Genomic DNA, 11,879 nt, shown 5'->3' with positions numbered 1-11,879 from the left:
AGTATGTGGTGACACATATGCACTTTGATAATAAAGTTATTTTGAACTTTGAACATTGATTCTCATAAGTATGCACATCAAATGTGGCAGTGGTCTTTAGATAACAGTATGGAAATTCATTAGTGAAGTAACAGCAAAATCTAGAAATAAATCTTTGGTGAAAATGTTCATCATCAGTAACTGCAAATAAAATATTGCATGACTTAAGAGTCATAGAATTCTACAGCCAAAAACAAGCCCTCTGGCCTATCAAACCTGTGCCAACCTGGTTTTCTGCCCAGTCCCATCCACCCACACCTGGACCATGGCCCTCCATACCCTTTTCATCCATGTCCCTAAGCAAACTTCTCTTAAATTCCCCTTAAGGTTTCAAATTTTATCCTAAATCTATGATTAGCTTCTAGTCTCACCTAACCTTGGGGGGAAAAAGCCTGTGTGTATTTACCCTATCTTTACCCTCATAATCTTGCATACCTCTATAAGCTTCACTAGTTTTATAAGCTGCAACTTGTACGTCATGTTTTCACCCAGAAGGTAGAACACTGCACATGAACAGACCCTTCAGCCTGCGATGTCTGAACCACTGCCAGATTCAACTAAATGTCTACCGCCCGCACATGATCCATTTTCCTCTATTTCATGCATTTTCATGTGTCAATCTAAACTGCCATTATTGTATCTGCTTCTACTAGTGCCACTGGCAGCCTTTCCTGGCTCCTTCCACTTTCTGCATAAAAAGACTTGACCCACACATCTCCCTTAAGCTTCCTACCCTGGGAAAAAATTCTGACTGGGGACCTTATTTATGCCTTTAAACTTCTATCAAGTCTCCTCTCAGCCTCCAGTACTCCAGAGAGAAGAATTCAAGATTGTGCAATCTCTCCTTATAGGTCATGCCCTCTAAAGTATGAGCAGTGTATTATTTACAGGTTTCCACTTCCCTACTAATCCGGTTTTACACTGGTGTCTTATTTCATTTGTTAAAGGCTGCCCTTCCCACTTACATTGGTCCTTAGTGTCCCCTCCTCTCCCTCTCTTATGCTCAGAGTCATAAGTGTGGCGGAGAGTATATTGACCAGCTGCATCACAGGCTGGTATGGAAACACTAATGCACTTGAATGTAAAATCATGCAAAAAGTAGTGGATACAGCCCAGTCCATCATGGGTAAAGCCGAGGAGGTGAGGAAATGCTGTTGGACAACCCCCCAAGCGGCCAGATCCCAGATGGAGAGGAAACCCCAGCAGCCAAGCACAGCTCGCAAGGATCAGACAGTCCTACGCCCAGTGAGGGGGGCACTCACAAGAGGAAGAGAGTAAAGGAAGAGAGAGAGGGCCCAACCAACAAGAGGCATTTGAATTCCTTCTATAAATTCAGCCGTGACCTCCCCAAACAGGTAGGTAGGAGTCCACTAGGAGTATGGACTTTGCAAGCAAATGGGAAGGGATTGGGCATATTGGGATTGTGGTCAGTGGCAGTGAATGTGAGAGGGTCAGGTCCATTGGAGCTATGGACTGTTGGAGTGAATGGGTAGGGGTTGAGATCATTCAGATTGTGAACGGTGGTGGTAAATGAAGAGATGGGTATAGTGGGAGTGATTGGGAAGAAGTGGTGTCCATTGGGATTTTAGATAGTGGAAGTCATTAGTAAAGAGTTTTGTTCCTTGGAATTTCAGACAGTGGAAGTAAATGGGAAGGAGTTGGTTCCATTGGGAATAAGAACAGTGAAAATGAATGGAAAGAATTTTGGACCATTTGGATTATGGACAGTGGGAGTGAATGTCAAGGGGTTGTTTCCATTGCGACTAACCATTACTTGTTTATCCTGCTCCCCATACCTTGTCCCAGCAGGATTCCAGTGATGAAGAACTGTCACCCAGAGAAGGGGGTGAGGCCCTCTCCCGTCCCTGGAACACTGAGAGCCCCGAAGGGAAAGTTGTGTATGGAGAATACTCCAGCCCTTCTGTCTACCCTGAATTTGACTGAAGCCCTCAATCCTGGACTAGGAGGCATCAGAAGAAGAGGGCTGGGGACTGGCACTTGGAGGCAGGCCAGTTCAAAGGACCTGAACCACCCGCACCTTCCAATATTTTAGGGCCCACCCCCTCAGATCCCTGGCCACATGTTTTGTGACACTGTCAGCAGTGTTCTATGTTAACGAGGTCGTCATTCCAGTTGTATTCGTCTGAGAAAATACCATGCCAAGGGAGGAGGCGGCAGGATGGGCAGCAAAATTGGGATTAGGAGTGCAAAGAATTAGGAGAACAGGCTAGATCTAGGACTGAATCTAAATCTATCTCTCATGTTCTTTCTGTATCTGTCTCACTTTCCCTCCCTCCTCAGCCACTTTTTACCACTCTTTACTCTTGTCAGATGGACAATGTCTTTCACACCTGTCTTTCCTGCTTCCCTTCTCCACTTATGTCTCTCCCATCTTTCTTTCTCTCCATAGACAGAGTATACAACTCCCTTTATACCAGGAGTTCCCGAGCTGGGGTCCCCAGACCCTTTGCTTAATGATCTTGGTCCATGAGATAAGAAGGGTTGGGTAGAACCTCTGCTCTGTACTGCCCTGTAAGAATCTCTCCAGGTACATGTTAGATGTTCCCTTTACTTCCAACACCTTGAGGGATATCTGTTCTGTTTTTAAACATCAAACAAGAGAAAATCTGAGCAGCACGCACAAAATGCTGGAGGAACTCAGCAGGCCAGACAGCATCTATGGTAAAAAGCACATTCGACGTTTTGGGTCGAAACCCTATGGCAGGACTGGAGGAAAAAAAGCTGACATCTACTCCTCGACTTTTTTTCTCCAATCCTGCCGAAGGGTTTCGACCTGAAACATCAACTGTGCTTTTTATCCATAGATGTTGCCTGGCCTGCTGAGTTCCTTTAAGAAGTGCATAAATATTAAAGGTTGTAATGTACGGAACAGAATAGCCCGTGACACTTTGAATATGATGCGGCAGGGAGTTCAGAAGCCGAATGGCTTGGGGGAAGAAACTGTTTCCCATCCTGACCATTTTTGTTTTTATGCATCAGAGCCTCCTGCCTGATGGTAGAAAGTCAAAGAGGATGCTGGGTGGAAGGGTGGGATCCTTAATTATACTAAGGGCCCTGCGTATGCAGCACTCCTGATAAATGTCCCCAATAGATGGTAGGGAGACCCCCATGATCCTCTCAGCCGGTCTCACAGTCCTTAGTAGTGACTTCTGGTCCAATGCTCAACTGGTAAGACTCTTGGCAGTGTGGAGGATCAGAGGGGTTTTGGGGTCCAAGTCCATAGGACGCTCAAAGCAGCTGTGCAGGTTGACTCTGTGGTTAAGAAGGTATATGGTGTATTGGCCTTCATCAGTCGTGGAATTGAATTTAGGATCCGAGAGGTAATCTTGCAGCTATATAGGACCCTGGTCAGACCCCACTTGGAGTAGTGTGTTCAGTTCTGGTTGCCTCACTACAGGAAGGATGTGGAGGGAGGCCAGAGTGGAGAAATAGAGAAGAGGGAAGGTGGAGGGGAAAAACGCTTCCAGACAGTTTGTGTGTGTTACTACTGTATATTTACAACTTTTTTTTAAAGAACATTCTTTTTTTTAGTTTCTAGCTCCATAATAGTTAAGGGGATATCATGTTCTCTTGTCCAATCATTAATTCCAAATGTGTTGCCATGTCATATGTATGATTCACTTTCTCTTGCCCAATAATTTATTATTAATATGGTGTCATGTCATATATGTGACAAAGGTGGATGTTATGTACTTGGATTTTCATATGGCCTTTGACAAAAGGCCAAACATGAGGCTGCTTAACAGGGTAAGAGCTTTTGGTTCTACAGCAGGGGTGTCAAACTACTGGTCGGCGAAAGAGTCCAATCTGGCCCGCGGGAGGATTTGGGGGTAAAAAAGTACATTCATGACTATTTATTATGTATCAGTACGGCAGCCGTACAGTAGGTGGCAGTTAACCACCTGCTGTGCATAAGCACTTACCACCCTGTACTGAAGACTAATAAGGCCCCACTTACGTCGGCAAACACGGTATAAACACGGAGTATTCAGGTAAGTAACACCCGTATCAAGGCTGACACTGTTTGCTGCTGTGGTTCAAAATGCTTTCCAAGAAATGTTGACATCGAAGGTCGGATATTCAACGATAATTGGGAAGATCGTTTTTTCTTCTGTGAGGTCAACGGCAAACCTGTGTGTCTGATATGCTCGCAACAATTGGCTGTGGCTAAAGAGTTCAATATCAAACAACACTATGAGACGCCACATGGAGAAAAATATGACAAGTAGCAGGACAACTCAGGACGCAAAAGGTTAAAGAGCTTGAAGCAGCTCTGAAAAAAACAGCAATCAGGTTCACCAAAAGTTGAGAGACTCATGATGGAGCTGTTGAAGCCAGCTATATTATTGCCAACAAAATAGCTGCTGCGTCAGAGGGGGAATTCGTCAAAGTGTGCATGCTGACGGCGACTGAGCTGGTGTGCCCTGAGAAGAGACAGACTTTTTGTAATATCAGCTTGTCAAGAAATACTGTGGCAGAGAGAATCGGGGACCTTGCAGGAGATTTGAACAGTCAACTAAAAGACAAAGTGAAGTCATTTATTGTCTTCTCTATTGCAATTGATGAGAACACCGACGTGACTGATGTAGCTCAATTGGGAATATTTATTCGTGGTGTTGATGCATCTTTGACCGTCACCAAGGAGTTTGTGGAGATGGTGCCCATGACAAACACCACAACGGCGAACGACGGTTTTCTCCAGCCTCGTCGAAGCCTGGGCAGACAGGGGGTTGACTGCAGTCACACTGTCAGCGTGGCAACAGATGGCGCAACGTCCATGGTCGGGAAAAAGGCAGGTGGTGTTGTGAAACTCAGAGAGAAAGTTCAGACAGAATCCAGAGCAGGAATTCTAGAATTTTCATTGTATTATACACCAAGAGGCGATATGTAGCAGGAGCCTATAAATGGACAATGTCATGGATGTAGTAATCAAAACAGTTAATTTTATTAAAGCAAAGGGATTTAATCATCTGCAATTTGACACTCTTTTGTCCGAATGTAATATTGGAAACAGCCTACCCTACCACACTGAAGTCCGCTGGTTGAGCAGAGGGGTTGTGCTCAAACATTATTTTCAATTGCGTGCAGAAATTGGGCCGTTTATGAACGAGAAAGGGAAGCCAGTGGCAGAGTTAGATGACCCAGACTGACTTCATGATCTTGCATTTCTGGTGGATATAACAGAGCACTTAAATGTGCTTAATGTTAACATGCAAGGCCGCAACAAACCTGTTACAGAATACTACGACAGCATTCGTGCCTTTCAAATTAAAGGGATGTCCTTTTAAAACAGAGATGAGGAGGAATTTCTTCAGCCAGAGAGCAGTGAATATGTGGAATTCGTTGTCAAAAGTGGCCATGGAGTCCAAGTCACTGGGTATATTTAAGGCAGAGGTTGATCGATTCTTGATTAGTCAGGGCATGAAGGTGTGCGGGGAGAAGACGGGAGATTGAGGTTGAAAGGGAGAATGGATCAGCCATGATGAAATAGCAGAGCAGACTCGATGGGCAAATGGTCTAATTCTGCTCCTGTATCTTATGGCCTTGCATTCGCTTGAGAAGCAGCTATTTCTATTGTTTGACTTTTAACAGTTAATCTGAAACTGGAGAATTCATAGCAGTGGCAAATTTTGCTGCCGATGATAACAATACACAGTTGAATCTTGTGCAGTGACAAAAATATTATCTTTCATACTGTAGTTTCACACAATTTTTGTTAAATTTTTTGTTAATTGCTCCATAATAGCATCAAATTCTCTTGCCCAAGAATTACTTGCGAATGTGTTGTCATGTCATACATGTTGATGAAGAGCACCTATTTCTATCTCTTGAATGACATTGTTAAAACATTCCAATATTTAACCTGAAAGTTTATGTAGAAAACAACACTTGCACCAGCCTCTGATAATCTTTATTGTGATATTTCTAATATTTTGGATTTTTATTTAAGCCTAAATTAGTTCCATTGTTGAATTCTGGAATAGCACCAAGCCCCCTGCAAACACTGAAAATGGAAGGCTGTGTTAATGAGACCAACTTTGTCATTTTGGAGGAGGGGGTCATGGCCATGGATGTCATTGGCCAGAAGATCAATGAGAAAAAGCTCACAGTGAGTATTGACATGATGTTATGTCAATAGTACATTTCAGATTAAGTTATAATCAGAAGGTACATGTAATTGTTTTGCTTATTCAGGATAACAAGTTCTGCCACTATTAATCTTGACAATATATTCAAAAAAAGAATTGCATATCAAATGTCTGAAGTTACAATAATCCTCAAGGAATGCTAGTAACAAAAGTAAATTATCTTCTACTGTGACAAAGTGGCTGAGCTCATTAATATCAAATTAAATATTTCTGGCATTCACTGATACTATGATCCATTTATCAGAACATCAACATACAGTACTATACAAGAGTCTTAGGCTCCTAAATATGGGTCTCTATTGTGGACGGAGAGTGGAAAGAGGGCAAGGAGAGGGGATTTATGGTTGGGAAAACAGGAAGGGAAGGGGGAGGGAGCAGGAAGCACCAGAGAGTAAACACCAGAGTAATGATCAATAAACCACTTGTTTGGAATCAAATGACCTTGCCTAGTGTCTCAGGGCTGGGCGTGTCGCACCTGCGTCACCACTGCCCCTAGCACTCCTTCTCTGCACCTCCACACATCTCTCACGGCACTCCACCCTCGTCACTCCCAACACTCTTTTCTCTCACCAGGTTTACAAACTTGCTCTCCGCTCCACGCTGACAAAGAGAGTACTTTGCAAATGTCTTGCTATATGTACAGTAGGTGCCTGAGTTTTGCACAGTACTGTATCTGCAAATAAAACTATTACTTTGTATGAAACAACACAGACAAAATGCTGGAAAAAGTCAGCAGATCAGGCAGCCTCTATTGAGGCAAATGAACAATCAACATTTCAAGCTGAGACCCTTCATCAGACTCCATAGATGTTGCCTGATCTGCTGAGTTCTCCCTGAATTTTGCATACATTGCTGCAGTTTTCCAGCATCTACAGTCTCTCTTGTGTCACTTGTTTGTGTCAGTGATTTTCACTCCAGCAACTTGGTGATAATGGGAACATATCTGAACTGGAACCCAACTCCCCTCATTGCCTTCTTGGATTTTTTCCATGGGTCTGAATTTCAAAATGAGTAGCAAAGGCTTCCTGCAGGAACAAAGTAATCAGAGCAAAGTGATAACTGGGAGGGAAATAAATACAAATGTCTTTTAAGTACTGCTTAGAAAAATAGGTTCCTCTGTCCAGAACAGATGGAGAAAGCATCAAGATAAACACCTGAGATCAATCTTTACCATTCAGGTATAAACTACAGCTTCAGTTAAAAATGTTATAGATCTTTCACAGAAACCAAGTGGTATTCAAATGCTGATCATTACATCATTTGTCAGAACAGGAACCGGTCAATGAGAAATAAAAATTCATTAGTCCGAGCTCGTGCAAACTGCTTGTTCAATTATGGATTTAGAGGGGGCACAAATAAAATGTTGCTTATGACATTTTTACATGCTTTGGGTTGCTTAATGCATTTATTTCCTCAGAAATAAGTGTGGTTATCACCAATAAATTGAATCATCCATTGGGGAAAATGACATCAAATGCCAAACTTTACATCATCACCTCTGTTACCTTGAGCAACCAAACAACTTTATTCTGATATTTAATTATGGGATATTGAATGAACGGTGAGATCTAATGTGGTTTCTGTGTGAAAATCGGAGAGCATCACACAGCATCGAAGCAGGCCCTTCGGCCCGTCATATCTATGATATACCTTGTACCTACCCACAGTAATCCCAGAAGAACATAGAAGAGGACGGCACGGCAACAGAACTTTTGGCTGACAATGTTGTGCTGAACTAATTCTGTCAATAATTAAAAGCCCACTAAACTAGTCCTTTCAACCTACACAAATCCATATCTCTCCATTCTCTGTACATGCATGTGCCTCTCTGAGAGCTTCTTAAATACTCCCATCATATTTGTTTCCACAACCAAGCTTGGCAGCGCTCTCTAGGTAACTCCCAGTCTGCGTTTTAAAAAAAAATATTAAAAAAATATAATTTGCCCTGCTCCTCTCCTTTGAACTTGCTGCCTCTCACCTTTAATATATACCCTCTAAAATTAAACCTTTTGACCTTGGTGAATAGGATATAGGCTGTCTATCTACGCCCTTCATAATCTTATAACTTCCTATCAGGTCTCCCCTCAGCTTCTGCTATTCCAGTTTGCCCAATCCCTCTTCATAGCATAGGCAGCATCCTGATAAACCTCTCCAGAGTCTCCACATCCTTCCTGAAATGGAAAACCAGAATTAAAGGCAGTATTTCAGATACGGGCTAACCAGAGATTTATAAAGCTCCAACATAACTTCTTGACTCTTGAACTCAATGCTGCTATTGACAAAGACTAGATTGCCATATGATTTCTTCACTACCCTATCAATGACAACCAACTACGATTATTTTAAAATTACAAATTAGATCCACATGGCCTTGTGCTTACTACATAAATCTGGTTACTAGTTTTTGAAGTAAAGACCAACAGATCCACATCCCACAGCTCAGTGCTCACCTTATTGGCAGCTGTTACCTGTGCTATTATCACGTCAAAAACTTGACATTCCCACCCCACCCTCCCATTTAATTATAAAGGCAACACGTACAAACAAGCTGGATGAACTCAGCAGGTCAGGCAGCATCCGTTGAAGCGAGCAGTCAATGTTTCAGGCCGAGACCCTTTGTCAGGACTGACTAAGTCTCGGCCCGAAACGTTGACTGCTCGTTTCAATGGATGGTGCCGACCTGCTGAGTTCATCCAGCTTGTTTGTACGTGTTGATTTGACCACAGCATCTGCAGTGTACTTTGTGTTAATTATAAAGGCAAATTTTATCCCTTGAATATCACCTAGTAAAAATAATGTTGGATTATGTGGAAGTTGTATTCCAATAATTTGTTCCAGTAAAACACTTAAATTTGTCCAAAAAGGTTGAATTTTAAAACAAGACCAAGTAGACTGTAAAAAAGTACCAATTTCTTGATTACATCAAAAACATTGATCAGATAAACTTCAGTTTAATCTATTTATTTTTTGTTGTGTAATATATATTTGATGTAAAAAGTTATATTGCACTAATCTTAGTCGAACATTTATTGTATTTGTCATACTGTCAAGACATAATCTTGACCAACTTGTTTCATCAATTTTAATATTCAATCAGTTTCCCATTTTTGTCTTGACTTATGAATTCCTTGTTTAATTGCCTGTTTTTGAATCAAATTATACATACCAGACATAATTTTTTAAATTTTTCCTTTATTAATTGAAGTTTCTATTTCATTAGGTTTCAGCAATAACATTGTTTGACCCAGTTTATCTCTTAAATAAGCCCTTAATTGGAAATAACAGAAAAGAGTGTTATTTGATATTTTATATTTATTCTTTAATTGGTCAAATGACATTAATATACCTCCTTCAAAACAGTCTCCTATATATCTAATCCCTTTTGAAACCAGTTATAATATATATTAAACTAAATTATTTGCCATTATCGAAAAAAATTCAAGAGGATCTTGATAAATGGATGATGTTACCAATAACATTAATAGGTAGAGTCAATGCTGTAAAAATGAATATATTCCCTAGATTACAATATTTATTCCAAACACTATCAATATAATTACCACAGAAGTTCTTTCAAGAGTTAAATAGATGTGTGAGGAAATTCCTTTGGAAAGGTAAGATGTCAAGAATATCGTTGGAAAAATTGACATGGAAATTTGACCCAGGAGGGTTACAATTACCAAATTTTAAGAATTATTACAAAGCATATCAACTTAGATTTATTGCATCTTTTTTTGATGAAGATAAACCGGCATGGATTAGAATAGAATTAGATAAAATAGGAGAAAATATACCAGAAGATTTTATATATAAATGGGAATCGAAATGGATACGGGAAAAGAAAGAATCGCCTATACTAATGGTCTCGAAGCTCTTCGTTTTTTTTTTGGATTCCAGACCTAACCAATTCCCCTCTACCACCACTCTCCTCCATCTAGCGGAACGAGTTCTTACTCTCAATAATTTCTCCTTTGGCTCCTCCCACTTCCTCCAAACCAAGGGTGTAGCCATGGGCACCCGTATGGGTCCCAGTTATGCCTGCCTTTTTGTTGGCTTTGTGGAACAGTCCATGTTCCAAGGCTATACCGGTATCCATCCCCCTCTTTTCCTTCGCTACATCGACGACTGCATTGGCGCTGCCTCCTGCACGCGTGCTGAGCTCGTTGACTTCATTAACTTTGCCTCCAACTTTCACCCTGCCCTCAAATTTACCTGGTCCATTTTCGACACCTCCCTCCCCTTTCTTGATCTTTCTTTCTCTCTCCATCTCTGGAGATGGCCTCTATACTGATATCTACTATAAGCCTACAGACTCTCACAGCTACCTGGACTATTCCTCTTCCCACCCTGTCTCTTGCAAAAAGGCTATCTTCTTCTCACAATTCCTCCGTCTCCGCCGCATCTGCTCTCAGGATGAGGCTTTTCATTCCAGGACGAAGGAGATGTCTTCCTTTTTTAAACAAAGGCGCTTCCCTTCGTCCACAATCAACTCTGCTCTCAAATGCATCTCTCCCATTTCCCACACATCTGCCCTCACCCCATCAACCCGCCACCCCACTCGGGATAGGGTTCCCCTTGTCCTTACCTACCACCCCACCAGCCTCCAGTTCCAACATATAATTCTCCGTAACTTCCGCCACCTGCAATGGGATCCCACTACCAAACACATTTTTCCCTCCCCCCCCTTTCTGCTTTTTGCAGGGATCGCTCCCTACACGACTCCCTTGTCCACTCGTCCCCCCCATCCCTTCCCACCGATCTCCGTCCTGGTACTTGTCCTTGTAAATGGAACAAATGCTACACCTGCCCTTACACTTCCTCCCTCACCACCATTCAGGACCCCAGACTGTCCTTCCAGGTGAGGCGACACTTCACCTGTGAGTCGGCTGGTGTGGTATACTGCGTCCGGTGCTCCCGGTGTGGCCTTTTATATATTGGTGAGACCCGATGCAGACTGGGAGACCGTTTCGCTGAACACCTACGCTTGGTCCGCCAGAAAAAGCAGGATCTCCCAGTGGCCACATATTTTAATTCCACGTCCCATTCCCATTCTGATATGTCTGTCCATGGCCTCCTCTATTGTCAAAATCAATCTAAACTCCGGTTGGAGGAACAACACCTTATATACCGGCTGGGTAGCCTCCAACCTGATGGCATGAATATTGACTTCTCTAACTTCTGTTAATGCCCCTCCTCCCCTTCTTCCCCCATCCCTGATATATTTAGTTGTTTGCTTGTTCTCCATCTCCCTCTGGTGCTCCCCCCTCCTTTCTTTCTCCTGAGGCCTCCCGTCCCATGATCCTTTCCCTTCTCCAGCTCTGTATCACTTTCGCCAATCAGCTTTTGTGGTGAACTAGATATACCTGTCTGACTGCTCCTGTGGCTCCTCCCACAGACCCTGCTGACTGCTCCTGTGGCTCCTCCCACAGACCCCTGTATAAAGGCGACTGTGGGCTGCTGCTCTCCCTCATTTTCCCCAGGATGTAGTGCTGTTTATTCTTCCAGTCAATAAAAACCGATAACTCGCTTCCTAAGTCTCAGCGTGAGTTATTGATGGTGCATCAATTTTATTGACTGGAAGTTAAAACATGGAAACCGTTTTACGCCCAGAACGCTTAGATTTGGACCCCCAAGACCCTGAAGCAGCTCTTGCCTTTGAACACTGGCTTG

At 42.5% G+C, this 11,879-nt stretch overlaps 1 protein-coding gene and 1 long non-coding RNA gene across 2 annotated transcripts in view; both read left to right on the top strand.

Moving 5' to 3' along the window:
- Positions 1-1,094: 1,094 nt before the first annotated feature.
- LOC140713993 (uncharacterized) lies at positions 1,095-2,665 on the top strand. Its single transcript, XR_012095803.1, has 2 exons — positions 1,095-1,394; positions 1,849-2,665. It is a non-coding gene; the product is annotated as an uncharacterized lncRNA (long non-coding RNA).
- A 3,405-nt stretch (positions 2,666-6,070) lies between these two features.
- Positions 6,071-11,879, top strand: part of LOC140713835 (ornithine decarboxylase-like) — a 39,104-nt gene continuing 33,295 nt past the window's right edge. The window contains exon 1 of the mRNA XM_073024404.1: positions 6,071-6,169. Within this exon, the coding sequence (XP_072880505.1) occupies positions 6,071-6,169 (99 nt within the window). The remainder of the gene's footprint in view (positions 6,170-11,879) is intronic.

The sequence above is a fragment of the Hemitrygon akajei genome, chromosome 20 (genome assembly GCF_048418815.1).
Source record: "Hemitrygon akajei chromosome 20, sHemAka1.3, whole genome shotgun sequence".
Taxonomy (NCBI): Eukaryota; Metazoa; Chordata; class Chondrichthyes; order Myliobatiformes; family Dasyatidae; genus Hemitrygon; species Hemitrygon akajei.
This window is presented reverse-complemented; position numbering and strand designations above follow the sequence as displayed.